This window comes from Pieris napi, chromosome 2 (assembly GCF_905475465.1).
Source record: "Pieris napi chromosome 2, ilPieNapi1.2, whole genome shotgun sequence".
NCBI lineage: Eukaryota > Metazoa > Arthropoda > Insecta > Lepidoptera > Pieridae > Pieris > Pieris napi.
Genome location: NC_062235.1, coordinates 10,080,235 through 10,104,219, shown reverse-complemented (window position 1 = coordinate 10,104,219; position 23,985 = coordinate 10,080,235). Strand labels below are relative to the sequence as shown.

The 23,985-nt window shown below is 31.1% G+C and overlaps 2 protein-coding genes across 2 annotated transcripts; both read right to left on the bottom strand.

The window, feature by feature from the left end:
* Nucleotides 1-1,062: 1,062 nt before the first annotated feature.
* On the bottom strand, nucleotides 1,063-6,364 carry LOC125061732 (histone-lysine N-trimethyltransferase SMYD5). Its single transcript, XM_047667311.1, has 7 exons — nucleotides 6,199-6,364; nucleotides 5,990-6,117; nucleotides 5,365-5,601; nucleotides 4,821-5,058; nucleotides 4,218-4,395; nucleotides 3,559-3,773; nucleotides 1,063-2,825 (listed from the first exon to the last, which is right to left on the bottom strand). The coding sequence occupies exons 1-7, from the start codon at nucleotides 6,235-6,237 to the stop codon at nucleotides 2,706-2,708; spliced, it is 1,155 nt and encodes a 384-aa protein (XP_047523267.1). The 5' UTR covers nucleotides 6,238-6,364; the 3' UTR covers nucleotides 1,063-2,705.
* Nucleotides 6,365-7,642: 1,278 nt separating this feature from the next.
* LOC125058820 (organic cation transporter protein-like) lies at nucleotides 7,643-23,914 on the bottom strand. The gene is made up of 7 exons (XM_047662971.1): nucleotides 23,586-23,914; nucleotides 18,695-18,905; nucleotides 14,950-15,050; nucleotides 11,344-11,495; nucleotides 10,338-10,964; nucleotides 9,393-9,574; nucleotides 7,643-8,374 (listed from the first exon to the last, which is right to left on the bottom strand). The coding sequence occupies exons 1-7, from the start codon at nucleotides 23,750-23,752 to the stop codon at nucleotides 8,216-8,218; spliced, it is 1,599 nt and encodes a 532-aa protein (XP_047518927.1). The 5' UTR covers nucleotides 23,753-23,914; the 3' UTR covers nucleotides 7,643-8,215.
* Between the last annotated feature and the right edge of the window lie 71 nt (nucleotides 23,915-23,985).

Sequence of the window (23,985 nt, the reverse complement as noted above, 5' to 3'; positions counted from 1 at the left end):
GGTATGTTTATTAATTACGTCTTCATCTTCTTTAAATATGACTGTGTAAACACATATGTAGAGAAAGATTTTAGAGTTGCTTGAGCTTGTACAATAAAACTACCTAGGATCTAAGGGCTATCTTAACCTCTACCCTTATATTTTTAAACATTAGGTGCGTCAAGCGTTAAATAAATCTGTCTATATTTGACACGGATACATCATAATTCTCGGCAATATGAATGCTATTTTAAAAACGATTCAAATTAAATACGCCCTACAATACATAGGTTTCAGGTCTTTGAAACAATAGAAAAATTTATTTGTCGCCTGTACGAATTCAAGGGACGTTTCGCGGGGCAATTCGAACATTTTATCTTTGGGTATTTTATTTATATTAACGATCACCATGTAAAATGGAAATAAAATAAACTAATGTAAAGGTTAATATAATTGATAACTGCTAAATAATATGTTATCAGTAATATCGTAACAATGGTTCAAGTGGGTCTTGCTTATTATGTAAAAAAACCTTAATTTATAAAATGTACAAACCTAAAACATCTATAAAAAGAAATCCTCGCACTAAGACCGGTCAAAGTATACCATTAGAGGCGTCTCTGCAGTACAAACATTCATTCCCCCCGTTCAACATCTTACAGAGAGAAAATTATCTCGTGAATAAATTATATTTTTCCCCTTTATGAAGACAGCTGAAGTGCATTTTCGTCCATCTTTTTCCTGTTTAGATCAAAGACACAGGAATTCCAACCGTCATGCCGCAAGAATAAAAATGAAAAATTTAATACGACTTGATGTCCTATATAATATAGTTAAAGTACTTTAAGATGTTTCCCGAAGTCCCGTTTGTTTTCTCAATTCAATTTTCGTTTGCGAATTTGCACTTTGACATTACAGCCCTCCGTTCCTTTGTGGGCTTTTGGGGCGTTTAATTCTAAGGAATGACCGAAGATTTCAATATTTGATCAAAATTCGATTATATTAACGAATTTCTGTTAGGGATTGTCAGTGGGGTTTTTAGTTTCGATTTCGAGAGGCGAAATATTGAATATAAACACCAAATATCGGACAATATTTTTATTGATAACATGCAATAATACAATATGCATAATTTTACATTGAATGACATCTATTATTACAACCTATATAAAATCTATAGTCTATGATTTCCAAACATTGCTCTGTTTACGTATCTTAATTTTAGTAATGTAATATTGCTCTATATTTTATTATTAACTCATAAAGAGATGCAATTAGTAGGTATAATTGAAAATGAATGATGTACTTAGCGGGTTATGTATTTTCTGAAATATTTTATTGCTTTCGAAGTTTGGCGTTCGAACCCTACGTAATAATGTATATAATCCTACGTAATGATATACGAACTAAGCCGCCATTTTGCAGGTTACAAATAAGCCATTAATTGCGAATAATCCCTTTTACTTGTACTATATAAATTTAACAATCTTGTGGTACTAAAATATATAGCAAAATGTCAATGCATTGGGGTTTTTTTTAATTGACTTGTTCGGTTGCAGGCAGATTATGCCTATGATCAGATTGAAATGAATTGTACGTCTACTAAAATGTATCAAATACAATACAGTATTTTACGATTAAATAACTATAACAAAGTTATCTTTATTTTTAATACACTATAATAACCGACATTTAGGCCTTGATTATCACATTAACACTAATACAAATTTTATCCAGTTTAAATTTTTTCAACACTTATTCCTAGTTAACTCGCCTATATCTACGGTAAAGAGAATATGAAAAGTGTGATCTAAGACAATTTACGGAGACAAGAGACAATTTTACACGAACATTCACGTACACGTGCATACGCAAACATGCTTAAACTTACAGACGAGTGGTAGGTAAATTTGGCAAAATATTGTTTAAATTTTTTCTTTTTTTTGGAATAGTCTGTCACAACAAATCTTAGCTCGACCAATACGTAAAATCTATTAGTTATCGTTTCAGAAAAGAAACAAATGCTATGGGAAACGTTAAAGTGGGGGTATGCGTATCTTATTATTTAAGATCTTTTATCCTATGATACAGACCGGATACATTTGTACCTCGCATCATACACAATTTGTATCAAATTATAATATGGCAACCCTGGCTATAAGCTATAATAAGTTCGCGACTATACTAGCTTTCTTTCAAATTGTTTAAGCATTAATACTAAGCAATGGAAATTTTAACACTTAATAAACCTACATATTTTAGGCCATAGACAATAATTACTATCAATTAAAAAAATATTCCGCATTTAAAATGCATTTAGACAATATTTTAATACAAAACAATTATACTTTAACCTAATTATATTTTTCTATTGATGCATACAGATGATTTCTCTTCAGTCCAAACCAAGTCAGGTGTACGACAAGGATGTATGAGCATACTCTTTATCTTCTTCCAAGGGTCTATTGGATAAATTAAGGAAGTAGGGAAGGAACTTGATAACATATCTATATATCTTTTATTAAAATGACACATGGTCAATGAAGCACAGGAGGTAGACTAAGTAGAGAGAAAACAAAATCACCCACAACTCGACATAACCTCAAATATCCTTAGTTTGACGTTTAGTATTTGTATTTTTATTAATATATTAATAAGTCCAAATTGAAGCACTAAGTTTCACTGATTCACAGTCCCAGCAAACAGAATGCCAGCAAGTTAGAGCATCAGTCATCCGAGTCAAACTCTTCCTCACTCATCTCCTCTTCACTTGTCACGTCCGGCTGACTGCTCTCAGATAAGCACCTCTCACAACCACATAGGAAGAGATAGTTCTCGGCTAACTCCTATAAAAAAAACAATAATTCACATAAGTATAAATTAATATATCTAGAAACTTCTTCAATGAAATTAATATCTGATTGAGATCTGCGACCACGCAATAACATCAGTTAAGCCAGACACGACTAGCAATTAGTTAATTTAAAAATTGTTCTAGTGTAGTATAACGCCATCTAGCGACATTTTTTTGACGACAAATTTATTATTACCGCCATCTACCGTTAACTGTATGGACGGCTTAAACATTTAGTTTCTACCCAAAAGGTTTTGCCTTATGTATTTCAGTTTCTTTTGTGTGGAGTCAGGAAAAGACCAAATAGTTCTAATGCTATAATAGAAACATAAAATAAAAAAAAAAGGTCCGTGTACTTATGTACGCGCGTAAGAAGTTATACTTCTGGAATTATTAAAAATAGTTTTTGATTGCATGCAAATAATTAATTACAATTAAATAATCAAAGACTGGAAAAGGAGCCATTATAGTCAATAAAGATCAGTTTACATTTGAAAAATTAAATAAATAAATATTTATTATTATTATTTTACATTAAGTGTTATATTTTAGTATAAATTCTATTATTATTTGAATGTTGTTTTTAAATTATATCGAATGCCGTAGCAACTTCCGTGGGCAACTTCATTCTGTTAATTTTGTGTCATGGTGCGCGCGCATCGTAAAATTTCACTCTCATCAATTTTTCATAACGCGCCTAAAGAAGTATAACTTCAAAAACAAACCTTTTGTCTAGAATGCCTCGAGCGTTGTAAGGAGCATTCATCTAAATAGCTGATACAAATCTCTTCTCCAGGCACAATTGTTTTGAGTGCTTTTAATTGGATCCGATGATTTCCAAAAGGAAAAGTAGACTCTGCGTTAGGCGTGCAGCTATGGTTACTTGCACTTTGCAACTGATAAAGGCCGGAACCCTCATTGTTGAGAAACTGTCCAGCTTCTACAATTGTAAGGGTTTTAAAATAAATTAATATCTGCATAAAAAGCAGCACAATTTTCTTAGTAAAATTAAAATTAATTACATTTAAAAAGAGCACTAACATGTACTTATGTCTTTAATTATATTTTCCACAAACTGGGTTTAAATTAAACACACACAGAAAACAAAGCTAAAATAATAGCACAGTAAAACAATTTTTTGTATAAAAACTTGAGAAGCGCGAAATTATTTAAATAACCTAATAAAATAATTATCATCCACAAATGACTGCTAAAAATATTCATACAAAAATATTATAGCGTCCCACAAAAACTTTGTTATATAAATATTTATGCAAATGTTAGCATTTAAAATTTGAACTCGGAATAGCTATATCTAGCTAGCTATAGCTACTCTTGAAATCATTATTTTATACTACTAGATGTAATTAAAATATTTTTTTACCATTTTCAACATCCTTATATATCCTGTCAATAAATAGATCCATTTGTTGCCGCTCATCATCAGACATGGCCAACTCAGATACATAGTGTACCCACTGTGCAAGGGGACTTGTACCGATTCCCTGGCCATTAGTACCAACCAGAGCCATAAGGGTACAAAATCCTTCAGGTGATAGAAACTAAAAAATGTGTATATATGAATTAAAAAACTCAGTCATTTAAAAATTAGTGTTTTATCCAAATGGTTTCATGGCTTTGCAACAACCAATTGTCAATATTATTTATTTCAAATTGTTAGGGATAATGCAGGTATGATTTAAAAGCCCAGTAGAAGTAGCTCTTTAGCATTTCCTAAATGAAATTTTTAAAGTTTTAATTTTTACCCCTTTAGAGTATGTATGAAGTCATGTAGCCATTGAAATGGGCAAGTAGCAGACACATTTTTGTCTTGATTTTGTATTTCACATTTGTCTTGATAGGATTCAACTCAATTTAGTCAATTATTTATTACATCATCATAATTCTATCTTAACAGTTACTACTAATGCAATAGAACTACACAATAATACCCACACCAATTATACTAAGCAACATAAAAACTTACCTCCTCAACATAATCTCCACTAATTACTTGTGCTGTCAAATCTCTTAAAGTATTGAGCTGATCTTTAAACTGATCCCCAAGCAATTTGTGCATCAATTCAGCGTCTTCGTTAATGGTTCTATGGCAAAACTGTTTGATGTTGGAAGCAGCCATTGCAGGATCTGGATGTTGTTTAATGAATGCTAATATTCTAACCAACAGCATGATACTTGTTGTTTCAGGTGGGTAATGCAGTTGTCTGTAACAAAAATTAAATAATACATCTCTATCAAATGGAAATAAAGGTAAGTAAGTTTAAGAATTAACAATCTTCATAAAGTACAACATACATATATGGGAAAATTCTCATAGCTTACACTCATAACAGATTCTAATATTATGTATACAGTGAGTAGAATTTATTTACATTACATACATTACATTCTGAATAATTTATGTATGTTGTATGGAATATAATAATATGTTTGCTGGCAATTTAAAATTAAATTTATAAAGATATTTAAAAATATTAATCTATAGAACATAACAAGTAAAGGCTACTTACTTCCAGGCTTCTAGCAAGATATGTATGGGGTGCCTAGCATCAGATTGATCATAGCACAATGATCTATGGTAACTGACACTAGCATTTACCCTACATCTATCAGAACAGTACAGCACACCACAGGCATTACAACTTGTCATATCCATTAGGGGTGCTTCGAAACCATCTGAGTGGGGTAATGCTATGTCTGGTTTTACAGCTAGTCTTCTAACATTTTGTTCCGGTGTCTCAAGAGGCCTGAAATTAGAATTAGGTAATGGTACATATTTTTGTTACAACATAAAGTATTAAATTGACAATAAAATAAACTAGGAAGTTGTGACTTCATAATATTTTATTGTATATTGTATTACTCGTTTGTATTATTGTATTAGAAGAATCTCTAAAATCTTTTAATACAACAGCAAATTTAAAATAACAAATTTTTTTTTTGACTGAATCTCCCTGAGTTTTCAAAATTGCATTGTTACTAATTTACACTGTGCATGATTTCACACACAATAAATGCAATTACTTTATACAGCTCCAAAATACCTGTATAAAGGATATGGACACATACGTACAAAATTACAGTTATAGAAAGAAATAATTTATCTTATAGTTAATTAATAATTATTTAATGTACCTCATACAATGATCACAAGCCAGATACCGGTACGCAGCATTCCATGTAAATTGACACGACACCAAAGGATCCTCTTCTAATATTACATCTCCTACATTGTACTGTTTAGTTGCATATAAACCCTTTCCCTATAATAAAATATACAAGCTCAGAAAACCCACGACATTCAGTGTTTAGTCATAATATTGGATTTGTTGAAGTAACGATACCTTTTTAGCATTTGAATGTCGAACCTCGTAGCCAGTCATGTCTAAATAAGTTAGTACTAAATTGTCTGATCACTTGGATCACAAATATTATTGGTACAGCTCTAAATATTATCACGTTTCCAGTATAGACTATAGAGGTTATTTTGGTTATTTTTGTTTGAATTTTTGAGCAAGGTAATCGGTAAATCGTCAAATTGACAATACAAATACAGATAATAGTGACGGCACAGTCTAATTTTGAAGCAACGTGAAGGTGAATGGAATTTATAATTATAGATTTTGGTTATATTATACAGAATAGTGACTTTGCAAAGTTTGTATTATATTTATACAAAGCTTATAATTATAAGTTATAAATTTTAATTTTATTGAAGTATCTTTTTTTTTTTTTGGAGATCTTAAAGGCTAAGTTGTAGTAAGCGTTTCAGGCTACTTCAAAAGCTAAAGGCTTTTTTGTATTGTTTTACATTTAAACGACAAATAGACGTTATAGTTCTACCGGAATCTCATGGCATAAAACAAAAATAAAAAAATGAGTATCACCCGCCAATCAAAGGTCAGTCAACCGAGATACGAGATCTGTCAACCGCGGCTGAGATTTTGTGATTTTTAAAAGGGCGGCAACGCAAAGATATTGTAGGTCCACCTAAAAGTATTTCACTTGGAGCGACGTGGTCATTGTAAAATGTAAAGAGCAGAGAGAGAAAATTAATCAGTATCAAGATCATTAAATCCAGTTTCCCCAGTATTGCCCACAACATTTTTTAATTTCCCTATTTGCCATGAGATTCCGGTAGAACTAGAGTAATGAGATGGGTGTCTGTTTTGTTTATATTCATGAAATGAGACTACACATATCTCATGAATATAAACAAAACATGCACCAAAATCTGTCTACAGGATATACATAATATATTATCTAATAAAGATAAATTCTCTTTAATTAATATTTTTTAATAATCATTCTTAATCTTTTTTTTTTCTTTTCTTTTTTTTATATTTTTACAAAAATAAAGGCTAGAAATTAAACAGAAATAAAAATATTCAATATAATTTATTCCTTATTTATTTAGAATATTTACAAATTCATAAAATGTATGTACCTATATATTTAGAGATATTAATAGTGATTTAATATTTTATTACGTTAGTATTGGTCCCTTTGGTTGCAATGCCATTAATTGTAAAGGCACTGGCTGGCACATTTGTTTTTATTTTAGGCACTATTATTTTATGTTTTAATTAGAATAAAGCTATTCGGTGAAGATGCGACAAAACTCCAATAAAAATAATTTGTCAAAACTATCCTAAAGTATTCCTAACACGTACCGAAATTTCTAACAATCTAAATTATCAAAATTAAAAAAAAATCGCTAATTAGATAGTATCATTCCATACTTTCTAAAATATTGGTCTATATGTGGCAACACTGTTTTACTGTAATATACAATACAAAGCCAAGAAACACTCTACAAGACACTTTAAATAAGTAAATGAATCGATTATAGTCTATACGATGTACTTTTTTGCGAATCTGTCGCATCTACACTGCATAGATACATAATATAATCAAATGTTTTTATGTATATAATAACAATAAGAATTGTTGTATTCTTAAAATACTTCTTAAACTACTTATTCACTAATTTAATTTTACCTTATTCAATATATGTGACCATTTTAAATACATTTGCCCAACAAAATTCCTAGTCTTATACAAGTATACTTAAGTAGATTTTTAATATTTATTATATAGGCACAAAGAAGGTTAAGGCACTAGGGGTAAGATTCAGAAACAAGATATAAGCACGTCTTATAACTCGGGCTACGTTGAAGTCCAATAAGTTTTTGACATACGGTAATCACACTCAGTATTATATCTCGTTTCTGAATAACACGATATCTATTCTGACTATAGTTTATAAAGTTGAGAAAATAAGTATTTATAGTTAATTTCACTGTTAACATTTTAAGTAATTACATTTATAATTATTGAACAGTTTATAATTTAAACTGTTTATAAATGAGTCATAATCTTCGCTTTTTGAGTTTCAATCTGGGCTATTGTGTCGAACATGGGTAACGTTTTGGTCTCAGGTGTGAACGTTAGCGTACATGCGGCAACTACAGACACCGAAGCAAAGAGAATTGATGGTAGCGCCGCAAATTGTGACGACTGAAACAAAAACACTAAGTTAATCAGTTGCTAAGGTAAATTACCCTGTAAATCAGCCCTGGGGGTAACATAGTTTTTGAACTGATTGCAAAAAAGTTACACAGTTTTAGGAAGAGTTACTTGTATTTGAAGTAACTATTGCTATGGGGATTTCACATGTTTCTTCTTAAGTATAGTACAAATATAACAAAGAACTTAAATACAAATTTTAATAATAACGGTATATATTATTATTCAGTAATTAGTTCTAAGAAAACTTTTACAAAATATACGACAATAACATACATCCGAATCTTTTGTGAAAATAATTATTCACAAATTGTATGCAATTTGTTTAAAATGGTTAGTTTAATAATAATTAACGGTTACTAATTATGAGGCGTTTTTCAACGCTTTTGTATTAAAAATCTACTAAAGCGTCATATACGTCTAGAACCTTCTAAAATTAAATTATTGCTACATTTTGAGTATTGAGTGAGCTATCACTTTTTATTATGCTAGTAATTAAAGTGACAAATATATGTAAATTTGTATTTATAAATAAATTTATTCTGCCACAAACATGTATTTAATGAAGAGAAGTGTGTTCAAATGAACTATAGACTATACATAATATTTTTAACATTTGTTTCGAAAATTGTGAATGATCTGTACGAGCATGACTGTAATAGTTTTTTTATCTATGACTATTTTACTACCTACTGGAACAAAAGGTTATATGGTAAGCTAATGACCTATTTTTTCTTGAGATTGTATCAATGAGATATAAGTTATATTAGCCTAATTAAAAACAGCGTCGCTATAGTAACATTATGAAGCCGAGACTTTATTTGTTGTAAGTAATCTCCGGAACTAGAGAACCGATTTTTTCTATAGACTACAGCTACATTATTCCGTAGCATAGGCAGTCGTGTGGTATTTTATCGGGAATAATATTGACGTTTTCCAATATTTATTCAACGTAGCGCTCCCAGCAATAAATAAATACGATGAAATAGGAAACAACCTGTGCACTTACCAGAAGTGGAGTTAAAGGAGCCAGCATACTTCCAAATCTGGCAGCAGTGTTTCCACAGCCCATTAGAGTCCCTCTCACACTTGTAGGGAATAATTCCAAAGTATATGTATAGATGCCGGTGAAACAAATAACTACGCCCATTTTTCCACACAAGAAAAGCGCTACCTTGAGCCACATAATCGCTGAAAATGAAAAAAATATGTGATGTAAAAAAAACTATATCAAAACAAAATGTACGTTAGTGAACTTACAAGAATTAAAAACTATAGAAAAAATTACACTGTATAGAAACACATTTTGACATTTGTTGTGAAATGTAATGGCCCGGCCATTAATTTTATTTTTTAAATGCTCAATATTTTGTGTCTTAGACGGGAGTTATGTAAACTGACATTAGTTCAACTACATATATATTTTAGTTAATAATTAAAAGCGTAAACGTTAACATAATGTAAATAATCTTCGCATTTGAAGCCAATATGAGCCCTATAGTTTTTATCACACTCATAAATTGTAATTTAACATTCTCGTTGCCGATAATGTCCAATAATAGAAGTGTCACTTAGTTTTAAGAAGTCTTTATCGTCGTAATAAATTTAGTTTTTTGTTAATCTAGCGTCGCAACCCCACAACCCCTAATGTTATATTGGTGACAATTTTGTGGACGTGTGAACTTATTTTTTCTTAAACCCTTGAAGTCTGAGCATTTTCTCTCCGATCCCCTAGCAAGTAAAATCGTGGAAAAACAGAACAGTGTGGAACAGAAGTGGTGTGCCCCCTTCTATTTTCAATAGACAGTGTAATAAGGGTTCATATAAGCGACGGTTAAACAGGCATCTCCTGGACAGGTCCAATAGGCCACATCTCACTTAACATCAGGTGGGATTGTGGCCAATGGTCTGTTCAGTTCTGTATATAAAAAGAGTAATGATAAAAAATACTTACAATCAGGTGAAAAGGTTTGTGCTAAAAGGAAAAACGCCGATGCTATATATCCACATTGTAAAGATACCTTCCTTCCAAATCTTTTAAATGTATACAGTGCTATTAAATCACCAGGGAAAGATGAGAGCGAGGAAAGAACAAAGTTTGTGTATTTATTTCCTGGTAACAGAACCGCGTGGACAGCCATTCCATAGTAAATAAAACTAGAAGCGAAGAAACAGAATGACGTCACTAATAAACGTGTCATTATTTCCCTGGACGCTAATATGTCTCTCATTCTTTCTTTCTCCTTTTGTACCACGACGTTGAATTGGAACCGCAAGTCTTCATTGCTTGTTTCATTAATTTCATGCTCTGTTACTTCTAGTTTGTTTAGCTTTGTTATCATTATTAATGTTTCTTTCGCTTCGTCCATTTTTCCTCTTAACATCTGCCATCTCGTACTCTCTCTTAGTGTAAATGCGTAGAGGATGAAGAGGATTAATGGAGAGTAGACGACTATAATGAGCAGTTTCCAGTATTTTAGACCCATTGCGATAAATGCAAAGCAAACTTCTCCTACGTAAACTGCGTATGAGAAAATGACACCGGCTGACACTCTTTTACTTTCTCCGCCGACTTCTATTACTGGAAAAAAATATCCTTTTAATAATGAATGAAAAACCTCCATATTACACTAGACAGTATTTAATAAGAATATTTTTTTATTTGTAATCATTGGCATTGGCATTGGCCTTGTGTTACTAAAATAAAAAAATACATATTGTTATAGTTCATTAATATATATTTTTTTTATTTAAATGACGTCGATTTGAAGTCGGTTAAGTTTAAGATGTTATTAAAGTCATGTAAGTTTGCTTGTTATGAAATTAAGTGCTTAGATATTAACTTACTATAGCCAATACTTATAAAGATATGATAAAACTTCTACATTCTTCTTCGATAAAACTTCTTCTAAAAAAAATAACATCTGAAAGAGTATTACTAAGGCCTAACGTTAACTTACATAGAACAACAGCAACTGTATATAACCCAGAAGCGAGAATTGATTCCAAAAATTCAACTGTTATATATGCGTAATAGTTGGTAATAAATATCTTAAATAGTCCAACGATTCCACCAATTGAGCAAAAGATTATAGTCGGTTTCCTTCCAACCCTGAAATTTAAGCATAGATAAGAAATTAAGGTTACGGTTTTTCAAAAAAGGCCGCCACAAAGCACTAGCCTTCTAGCGGTATGAGTGTCCATGGACGGGGCGTTATCAACTAACATCAGATGAGGCTCCTGCCCATTTTCCTGCGATTCTATATAAAATATAAAACCTTTTTTAGAGGAGTAATAATTCAGCTACAACCTATTGTTTTTGCATATTTGTTTCATACATATTTTTTCTTAATGCCGTACATCGCCCTAGTTTACCAAAATGATTTTTTAGCATGCAATTGCTAACCGAATAACCGTTGTTAAATAGAAAAATCATTGGTGCAGCCGTGGTTCGAACTTACGACATCTTGGTTGTGAACCGCGTTTCTCCCTATATTCGTCATGGTCTAAGATCCCGCTATACAACGACCTTCACCGAGATGCTTATTTAATGAAACGTATTTTATATTTAATTTAATATGTCAATAAATATAATCCATATGGGTTGTCTAGCAAATTTCAGTCCAGAGTATGTTTAATTAATAATTTAAAAAAAATATTTTTTTAAACATTTCACCGGTATGATTATTAGATAAATTCTATACCAATCGAAAGTATGAAGCCCATAGAATATGCAAACTTTATGCTGCCCATTCTTTTCCGGTCACAACTATCGGGTTGCCTGGTATAAACAGGTAATTCTGTACTAGCATTTTGCAACGGTCTGTTTATTGAATGAAATTTAAATGAAATTAAAGATTATTTTATTCTGAACACGGTGGTATAGGGTTGTCTGCGAAAAATCAGTCCAGAATTGCGGTTGTCGAATTTTAAAAAGTAAAATATTGCTCCAAGTGAATGTGTGACTGAGAGGTCCCAACCGACCATCCCATGCGATAGAAGAGGACACAGCATAGCAGCTGTTTAAAGTCCGCCCACTTAAAGAATGAGAGTGCGCATGCTATTTGGGCTTGGAAAAGAAAAGGATAGCGATGGACTCGTATAATTATGCATCATTTTGGAGTAGTTTATTATTTAAATAGAGAAATAGTTATTTAATTTTTTTTTAATCAATTAATTATTTATGTGTATATTTTTTATGTGACACTAAAGTATATATACATCTTTAGTAAAAAAGAAGGTTGTAGTGATTCATATATAATAATACCCTGATTAAAAATATTGATTGAAAAAAATTAAAAAATTTACTACATGCAAATTATAAATCTATAAAATATGTAAACAGAGAAATTGAAATCAATTGAAACTATTGGAAAAAATTCAAAACCCATAAAAGTGAATTTTTTTAATCAGGGTGCCTAATCTTGCAAATTTTATTTTTATTTTAAGAAGACAAAATAAAAAAAGAATGCGTGTACTTATGTACGCGCGTAAGAAGTTAAACTTCTTTGGCTTTCTTTATTTTTTTAAAGTATGAAATAATTAATAACAAATATTTAACGTTAATAATATTTATTATTTAGTATATTATTCAATTATTAATTAATATTAATAATTATTTATTATATTATTCATTCAATTTAATAACTACGTATGTTTCATAACCTTTTAACTAAGTAACAATAGGTCTTTGTGAAAAAGCATTCCTAAATTTCTTTGAAAAAATAATTAAAACTCCTTTATTTGTTTAAAAGTTAAATGTCATTATGGTCATTCAAAATTCTTAGCATAGCTGCTAACTTCACGCATATTCTATTTCTTTCTACTTGTAGATTGTCTTATTTCCATCTCGCTCGCGCACGCTCGGCGCCCATACTGATAATTTAGTGTCACGGTGCACGCGCATCGTAAAATTTCACTCTCATCAATTTTTCATAACGCGCCTAAAGAAGTATAACTTTAAAAACAACAATTAAAAAATTACTTCTATTTATTGTAAAAAATTAAAAATACAATTTTTTTTTTAATTATTCAGAATCCGAGTCATAGGACATAAAACTACGTTCTTCAACTTCTGAATCTTCTTCGTCATCACTTTCTGTTTCTCTTTTTTCGACAATGTCTTCTATCTTTAAAGTTGTATGATCCCCAATTAATCCTACTGGTTTTAAATATTCATCTAAGAACCGTCCGCAGTTCTCAGGCTCAAATTTTACGCATATTGGATCCGTTGCATTAAGCCACATGGAATTTACGAAAATAAAATATAAAATATATATTTTAATATATACATATTATATTTTAATATAGAAATATAGAAGATCTATTAGCTAAGATAATTTGAAATCATAATAATTTTAGCAATATTTTACTTTTTAAAATTCGACAACCGCAATTCTGGACTGATTTTTCGCAGACAACCCTATACCACCGTGTTCAGAATAAAATAATCTTTAATTTCATATAAATTTCATTCAATAAACAGACCGTTGCACAATGCTAGTACAGAATTACCTGTTTATACCAGGCAACCCGATAGTTGTGACCGGAAAAGAATGGGCAGCATAAAGTTTGCATATTCTATGGGCTTCATACTTTCGATTGGTATAGAATTTATCTAATAATCATACCGGTGAAATGTTTAAAAAAATATTTTTTTAAAATTATTAATTAAACATACTCTGGACTGAAATTTGCTAGACAACCCATATGGATTATATTTATTGACATATTAAATTTAATATAAAATATGTTTCATTAAATAAGCATCTCGGTGAAGGTCGTTGTATAGCGGGATCTTCTACTATCACATCATATAATAGTTTTTATGTTTAATAGCACTCTCAGTTAATAAATAAATGTATCGGTGACCTAAATTGCGCGCCAATTTATTCTACAAATTAGTTATCATTCGTTTTTATGGATCACGAATCCGGTGATAAGGAATTCTTAGAATGTCATTAGATACTCCCAAGTAAAGTAGTAGTCATCTATAGTATCTATTTAAATAATAATGCAAAAAAAAAATCTTAAATAAGGCTTTAAGAGTAATTAAGCTATAAAATATCGTGAATAATTAACAACTACAAACTGATCTTTTTGAATTTAACTCATAGCTCAGATTATATACTGTTTTGTATTTTTTTGTAATGTAGCTTTGTACATCTTACTAATATTATAAACTCGTAAGTATGGATGAAGGTTTGTTACTCTTTCGAGTAAAAACTATTTAATGGATTTTAATGAAACTTTACAATAATATAGCTTATACATCAGAATAACACATAGGCTACAATTTATAAAGATATTGTGTGAATTGTCCAAAATATGAAGTACGTAGGTCAAAATCTACCATCAGCGAGCTAGTCTTGCGTGCGCGTGCATGTCGGCGAACAGTCTTCTATAACACACGCCGATTTTGGGTCTTAAGACTTCACGATATTTTCCGCCACAAGCGATTGCTTAATGCGCATAGAAAATCCACCGAGAGCAATAGAGTCGCACGCTGAAGGGACACTGCTCTTACCAACTATATATAGTCAAATATGAGAATATTTCCAACTTACTTGTCAGCTATCAATCCAGTTATCAACATAGAAACAATCATTCCAGCGTTGTGGATGCAGCCTACTAGAGTCGATTTCCACGATTCACAGCCGATGTTCAACTAGAAAATACAAAAAATATATAGCTGGTCCTATTTCCAATTAAAGCCCTTATTTCATACTAAAAATTTACGATTCGAAACAAGAGCATAAAATTTATTAGTTTACTGCGTTAGGTTTAGCAAGTTTACTACCATATAGTTTATTGGTTTTATGTTTCATCGTAATACCATAATTACCGCTGATTTCTCAACTCAGAATATTCAACCATAAATTTAAAAATGGTTCAAGTTAGTTGTTGTTAAACATATCTATAATATACTAAAAAAGGATATATACATAAGTTTCAGTTAATTAATAAGAGGTTCTGATTTAGTATATGAGTGTTTAGTTCATTCTTTACGTGTTAAAGTTACAGAGTTTTCTTAAAGAGGCCTTGATGAAATTAAAGCACGTACAAGTGACATAGTGTTTACTGGGAATCATACGATTGTCTTATAAAGTGTAAGTCTAATCCAAATACCCTACTTGTAAATAAAAAATAATCGCAAAATGTGTTGATCAACGCAAAGCTCAAAGACGGCTGGACCAATTCCAATAATATATTTTTATTCCTTAAACTCTGAGGAATATTTTCATGGAGGGAAAAAATTGAAAAATTACCTGGGCAAACATAAAACCAGTTTTCTTTTTCGTAGCTAAGTCAAAAAAACATTAGGACGAAATGAAGTTCGCGTGGACAGGTAAGTTAAAATAAAAATGAGATTTTCTGAACCTCTTGAAACACGTTCTCGTCACACATGTAAATAGTACGATTTTCGTGACGATCGTGACGATCGTCAATTTAATGTGTATACTATATGTGTATTATGTTAGTTAAATGACTATATTGGATATAGCTACAGGTCAATGACTAATGGTATATGATAACTAAATGTATAGATTCATTGATTATATTATCAGAGATTTCTTTTCTCGTTGCAATCTAGATTGAAAACCGTTTCTCTGTTCATTATATTTATATTTATTTTTATATAATTATGTCATAGGACCTTGGTATAGGCAAAGTAAAATATTCAAATACATTGTTACAAACAGATGCTTCGATAGTTCTAAGAAGATTAACTGTACAAGTTGCGCTGGTACAGTTAATACCATGGTATTCCTTAATACCAAGCTTCTAAGTGCCTAACCTCTATTTCTCAGTTACACACGTCTAGTATCCGACAGAACAAATTGAGGTGTTATACCAATATTAAGCATTTCGATTAATATTTGACGACACCAGCGTTGAAGCAGTGGTTTTAGCGTGCGGTTCTCATAACTGAGGTCGTAAGTTCGATGTGCATCATTAGACTTTATATGTACGCTAGTACAGTTAAGGATAACATCGTAAGTAAATCAGCATGCCAAAAGTGGACGGTGCGTGTCAAGCACCGACGGCTACTCACATACTTGTATGTAAAAAATACTAAATAATCTGAGGCCTAGTCCGAAAAGGTTGCAGCGCCACTGATTTTTAAAATTAAAATTTAATAAAATGAACGCAAAACAATACCTACACCTGACATAATTTCATCTAAATAATAACATATTTACACTATCTACCTCACAAATAGAATATCACTACTGTTATTATTCATAATACTAACATTAGTACAAAGATAAGAAAATAAATATTAAAATAGCTTTATATGAATTCCACTGCCAATATTATGTGCAATAAACTCTGTTATCTAAACTCTAGGCAACCTAAGCCTCCGTCAAAGCCTCAATCAGGAAGCCGGAATCACAAGATCTCAAAATTCTAAGCACGTACCGTTATTTATCTTTTCTAATAATAACAATACACCGTATAATTCCGAAACGATAAAATTATAAAACATAAACAGTGTTATCTTTAATCCCTTCTATTGAGCAAATTCTATTATAAATGTCATGGTAAATAAAACATATAACTCCGCGATTTATATTGTTTTAAGTATTGTTTCGGCCCGTCGACGTCTACTGCTGGATTTAGCTTTCCTACTGGAATTATTCAGCGTATAGACATTAAGAAATATTAAATATATAAAGAAATATAAAAAAAAAACTTTAGAGGTGTCAAGGGACACCCGGATGGAACGAAATTCCTTTCGATTAATTTATATTTTAATTGGTATCATAACAGTATGATAGATTATCTCGACACCAATCTTACGACGAAAAAAAAAGCCAACATCACGAGGTGTTCCCAGGCGGTCACCCATCCAAGTACTGACCTCGCCCGCCGTTGCTTAACTTCGGTGATCGGACGAGAACCGGTGTATTCGATAGCTAAATTGAAAATGTAAAATATAACAACTATAGCAAAAAGTGTCGTTACAACTTTTGTTCTTAATTTATTCCGTCTAGCCCCCTTTCGCAATGCTCGATAACTACGTTCCAACAAGACTAATTTAGTTAAGTGATTCCAAAAATAATTTTCATTTCTTATCCCTACAAAAAAAAGGCAACATCACGAGGTGTTCTCAGGCAGTCACCCATCCAAGTACTGACCTCGCCCGACGTTGCTTAACTTCGGTGATCGGACGAGAACCGGTGTATTACAATAGCAAATAGCAAAGAAGTGTCGTGACAACTTTTCGTAAGAATTTTTTCCGTCTAGCCCCCTTTCACAACGCGCGATAAGGAACTTCGTTCCAACAATGGCGCTACAACTTTTTAGCTATGATTTATTCATCTGTTCCGTAATCACTTGTTTCTTTAATAGACAAGTACGTGGTCAGCTTTCTGTGCTTGACATAGGCCGGTGACATTTTTGGATCTAGAGCGTCCGGCTTCTCAGATAATTCTTTCACCGTACGAGCTAGTATACTTAGACAGAAATAACATTGGTTCACAGCCGGGAATCGTAGTAGTACAATAAAGCCTTTATTACTAGGCCAACAATGCTCATTAAATATAGATTAATATACTTTAGTGTTATTATCATATTTCACAAAATATATGACAGTTGGCTTACGAATATACATGGGTAATGGTGAAGAACCGCGAAATTTATTACCTTCTATTATATAATCGTTGCTTCTGGTTACAAGTTTAATAAAGTGCAGCCTCCAAAATATGTAACAAATATTAAATTAATATTCAACTTCAGAGTAGTAAAATTTGCATCAAAATATGCATATTGTAACGTAACACTTTATTACAATCGATTTTATATGTTCAAAAACTTGTCTAATGGTAGGTAAAGTTATTTAGAGGTCAAGCAAATTAACCAATAAAAAGAAATCTGATCATATAAATTGATAGCGAAGTTTTTGAATAATTAATAATGTTATACAACGCCAAAACATTATATCGCACTATAATAGTTTTTCACCCGAACCATTATGCATTTGAATTAGCTCATTATATATTCAAAAACAAAATTGTACATCATACTCAAATATTTGCCGATCCGATAGTGATCGTTTTATTTTTCGTATAATAAACCTCGCCTTTTCCTCTATTGAAAACCAGTTCACGTTTTAAGGTGTATACGTTATGTTACATCACCACAGGTAATTTCGGTTGTACGTAATACATTTTTGTAAAAAATGTAAGTCGTTCTTATAATCTATTGTATGCGCCAAAGATATCAAAAATGTATAGGAACAACTTCGTTCGTCAAGACGTATTCGTTGGAGCTTTAGATGTCTGGGAAAAGTGTTTAAGAACTTACCGCAGCGACAATCGAATTATTATTTTCAAAAACCCAATCATGGCATTCTTCCAAAACTTCAAGGAACGTGTTATTTGAACACGTTTGATTGGATCTGCTGTATCGTTGCATGTCCAGAACTGGTCGATAACATTTGGCGTCGACATTTTGGGGCCACCATTTTGGTATTTCCACTGACGGATTAGCATCTTCACATTCTGGAACTCGACACCTGCAAATAAATCACAAATTAGCTGTAATTTGCATAGGAGAGGTCAAGGATGACACCAAAAAAACAGTCGTAATTCCGACATATTAATGCTTTTGAATGACTTAGATATAACTATTACTTTAAATTTATTATTATGAGTAAATTTATGAGCGATAACGCGGTTCTATGAACGAAAAACAAGGTTAGGTAATAATTTAATTATTACGTTCGCGTTATTTCTAAGTATGCAAAAAACGTACCGTAAAATATTTTGTCTTGTAACAAAGGAACATTATTGTAATGCGTCGACCTTACACTGATAACCCTATCCTTTATAATAAATGTATTATTATCAGTTCAATGCCAAGGTTTTCATGTAGCATTGTGAGCTTGCCAGGTTATTATTTGGGACTTAGGAGTTGGCAACAGTAAAAACTTCATATTAACCTATTTCTACTGCGATTGGTAAATAAGCAGAATTATAAGTACCAGTGTTTTATGATTGTCTCACTTAAAATATTTATTAGCTTAGAGTTGATTTTATTTCAGAAATAAATTTATTTAATCAGGTGTGTTTGTTCTCAATGTTTTTGGCGTGGTAGACTTCACTTCATTAATGAATGTTCGTAGTAAATTAGTACTATCATTGCTAGGTTTATCTGTATGTAAATCGTCACGTTGCCATGGCAACCAATATTTTATAATCATTTTGATGAGAAATTTTAGTCATTAATTTTCTTGTACGTTTGTAAAATGTAGCCAATTAAAAGTTGAGTCACTCATGCAAAGAAGACGTGATACGAGCACGATTCCAACGATGCGTAATGATAAAAAATTAGGTTAGGTACTAGTTGTTGTTAATAAAAATTAAATCGCTATTATAAATTAAAATTAACAATGAAAAATATTTTTTTTATTCATTTGAAATTAACTCTTCAAACATCTATGGATAACTATAACTATCTGCTTAGCATCTACCATTTGAATTGGACAAATAACATTAGTAGAGTAAATATTTTATAACAAAGGCTTTCTTGGTCTTAGTTTAATAATAGATACATATTCCGGTTTGGTTCCCACTCCAAATTGCTAAAAAAAAATATCAGCGAAACTGAGCATTGATTATAGCGATGAGTATGTAGGTTTCCTAACAATGTTATTAGGTATTTTTTTATAATATTATTTGACTATTAGTTATTTTATTTTCTATTTGTATAGCAACACAAGAGAAACGTGCCGGATAATACGAAGGACCAGGAAATAAAAGCTGGCTTATATATTCATAATTTTCACTTTAATAAAAAAGTTAAAAAGAATCTGGATTTTTTATTTTCGCAAACTTTGTCCTTATTTTTCTTCTGAAATACAACATCCAGCTTGTGGTACGGGCAAGTTCACGAGGTCATTGACTTCAATTGGACAAAGCATTAACGCTTATTCATCCTGTGGGATTTATACGCTGTATACATTGTTGCTCGCCACACCAAAGAATGCTTGCTTTTAAAAAAAAAAATTCAAATATATATTTTTTACTAAAACTAGCTGTACTAATAATTAATAATTAAATAAATAAAATATATATTTTACAAACAGTTAAGTAAGCTCAATGTATTCTCTTTTATATGGAGACAACAGAATTGTAATAAGTGTCATGACATTGCACACATATCCATCATCACATTGACCCCAATTGATTGTCAAGTATCCATTTAATTCGAAGGAGAGATCCTTTAGTCCTTGAAAAATCAATGCAAGTAAAAAATATATGAAGAAGAAAGAGAACAGAATTTTCTCTAATTTAACTTTGTCAGAAATTGTTTTTTTAGTGAAGGGTGTCAGTTGAAATAAAATAAATTCCTCACGTCTGTATGACAGATGTTTAGAAAGTAGCCTACAACATCGACCTCTCAATGTCGGTAAACTTATTTGATAAATAAATATTTTTTTAGAAACCTAGACAGTATTAAAAAACTAAAATAAAATCTGGATGAATACGATACATTTATATTAAAATCAACTTTCTTTAAAATATTTAATTACGTTAATTATGGAATTAGATATTAATATTGGCTTAATAAAAAGCTTAATGAGATTCAATTGAGATCTTCTGCAACTTGGTATGTCACTAAACGAGTATTGGAATTGTAATGAACGTTGTAACCAGTGGCCAGACTGGTCCTCTACTACTCTCTCTAAATAGATATACTTAATAATTTGTCTATTTCTAGACGCGTCAGGCCTGGCGCCTGTTTACCAACAGCTTAAGTGCAATTTTAGAATAATTATTAAGCGCCGTTTCATTAGTAATACGCCCTGACCAGTTTAGTAAATAGAAAAAAATATATGTTTATTATGGAACAGGATACAGGTATCACTTATTCCACGTCATTAAATTTGAATCTGTAGGCATCCCTACTCATCGTCAAAGAAGACAGAGGGTGTAGGCCGAGAGAAAAAGCCGGCGTAAAAAACTCTCCCTATTTTAATAGCAAATCATCAAACAACACTTATTTTATAACAAATATCGCAAATTAATAAGAAGTAGCCAGGCCCTTTTATCAACTAGAACTAGATAATCGTTAGCTTTATAGTAAGCCTTTTTACACTGCTTTTCTTTTAAACGACATAACCTCTTTTACGCGAACATTAAAGACTTTAATTATTTGTATTGAACGGGTATAAAATACATTGGCAATAAAATGGTAATGAATCTTTTATCGCTGTGGGCATATTTGTCGTGAATGCAATTTCTTGCGAAATATGAAACTTGTTTTTGCATAGTACTTTATTCTTTTATATGCCAGTAAATGTATTTTTATATTGAAATATATGATTTAGCACAATAAAATGATTAATGGCCCATTACATTTGGTGTTTTTGTGTCTAACCGTTACTTTCTTCATTAACGGTTTGAGAAAAACATAAGAACATCTGAAACGAATAAACTATAACGATAAAGAAATTAATAAATTAAAATAAACATCATATTTAAGACGTTAATTATTTTCCTTTGTTGAGTAATTCGCTATGTTTAAAAATCTTTTGCCTCAATATTGGCACTAAAATTATTTACCCAACCGATGTCGACTTTCTCATTACATAATATACTTTCTTCATCGTCGAAAACTTCGATAAATTTAAAATAATATTGTACTGAAAGTAAAAGCTGTCAGTGGATCAGATATAAATAATAATAATCTGGTTTCTTGACAGTTAAGGAAAGATCAGGCCTGTGGGGTTCATAGAACTTTAGATGGTGACACTTGTGTACGATAGATCCTGATTTTAATAGACTTGTGTGTTCTTTATTTATCGTTTTTTTTTGTGTTCGGACAGCCGCTTGACCGCGATTCCGTATGAAAGAGATATGTCCATATTTGCGGTGTATGTAAAAAAGTCGATGGAAATAAAAAAGATGATTTTACTTTGTCTCGGGTGATTAAGGTCGTCGAAAGGAAAAAAAGAAGATGAAGAATGTTTTAGATTACAGACCTACAAATACACTTGCCTTTTCACATTATTCATCTATATAAATTAGTAAATTTTATTATAATAATCTTATCATTGAGGTTGTACACCAATGGACTTTCTGTCTATGTGCGCCTTACACACTCGCTCCAACGGTGTAGCACTATATAGTGAGGAAAACGGCACGGTTTAGATACAAAACAGTTGACGGCGAGTGTCAGACACAGTCACTTGTCTATTAAGAAAAAACAAATGACTACGAAACAGATACAGAAATCTGATGTCCAGACCTAACAGGTTGCAGTGCCACGGGTTATTATAATATGTAAAAATTTTTGTTTACGATTATTTTTTTGTTCATGATCTAATGAGAAGTTGATTTTTGGACATTTTCGTACTTAGTGTTTTTTTAATAATGTAACTTGAGTAACGAATTAAAATTTTATAAGTATTTAAGGTTAGTCAGTGGAACATTTTCAAATAAAATACGGTGTCAATAAAATAGATTTAATTCTATCGAGTTAAATTACGTATGATTAGTATTTATCAGGTGCTTTTACAAATTATAGTTAGTACATAAAATCATTCTTCATCGTCAGTCTTGCGTCATTTTCTTCCTGTTAATTTTGGAATTGAAATAACAATTGAATATTTCGGAAACTATTTATGCTTATATCGTTCATAAATTTACATTATGTATATCACAATTAATAGTTGCACAACCGTAATGCATCGCCATCGAACTATTATCACAAAACTCGTAGCAAAAAGTGAGGAAAATTCGTAGCCAATGCTACGCAATTTCATCATTATGCTTGATGAGTACCTAGCAAAACGACATTTCAATTAATTAAGTTTACTATTAACAAAAACTTTAACTGTTTTTTACTTTAGCGCACAAAGTAGTATGCATTAGAATAAATTTAATTGTGTTTAAAAGGTTTTTTTTAAACGTAGTAATTATTATATAAACAATACTTGCAGATGTACCAACATCATGAAATTAATTTATTTTATTTGTAACTTTTAATACTTTTATTCATATATTGGTATATTTTAGAAATAAAATAAAATAATCAAATATTTCTTATTAACAAAAGTGTTAATATTATTAATAATAATGTTAATATTACAAAAATATATTCCATTTCACAGGGAATATAATTGAAAAAAAATGAACCAGAAAATATTTCGATTACAATAGATAAAAATAATAATAGAAAAATTACTTGCCTGTGTTCAACATCTTCAGCCACGAAAATATAATTCACGTGGATCATGGATACCATCATTAATGGTAAACATATTAAAATATATTGAAACACTTGAAACTTGCCAAATTGGTCTAATTGCTTATAAACATCTCCCTTGTCCACACTTTCTACACCGGTCGCAGTCATATTGTACGAGGCAACAACGCAAAAATATTTAGCGACGTGCAAAAATTTAATAAAAAATATCGCGAGACCTGCACACACGGATGCTGTCAAACAACTAATTCAAAATAACAACAGAGAGCACAGGATCTTTTAGCGTACGCGTTCGTGGCGCTCGTACGAATGCTACGCGCGTACGACGCTCGACTAGCAATTTTTTCTCGATATAGGTATACACCGTACGTCATGGAACGCCT

Bases quoted from the DNA above. Each gene is read 5' to 3' on its own strand.
- LOC125061732 (XM_047667311.1), bottom strand. From the start codon at position 6,237: ATGACTGGCTACGAGGTTCGACATTCAAATGCTAAAAAG. The intron at 5,602-5,989 runs GTACATTAAATA...TTCTAATTTCAG, and splicing joins GCTTGTGATCATTGTATGAG to GCCTCTTGAGACACCGGAAC. The intron at 5,059-5,364 runs GTAAGTAGCCTT...TTTTTGTTACAG, and splicing joins ATCTTGCTAGAAGCCTGGAA to ACAACTGCATTACCCACCTG.
- LOC125058820 (XM_047662971.1), bottom strand. From the start codon at position 23,752: ATGACTGCGACCGGTGTAGAAAGTGTGGACAAGGGAGATGTTTATAAG. The intron at 15,051-18,694 runs GTAAGTTCTTAA...TGTATTTTCTAG, and splicing joins ATAATTCGATTGTCGCTGCG to TTGAACATCGGCTGTGAATC. The intron at 11,496-14,949 runs GTAAGTTGGAAA...CTTAAATTTCAG, and splicing joins ACTGGATTGATAGCTGACAA to GGTTGGAAGGAAACCGACTA.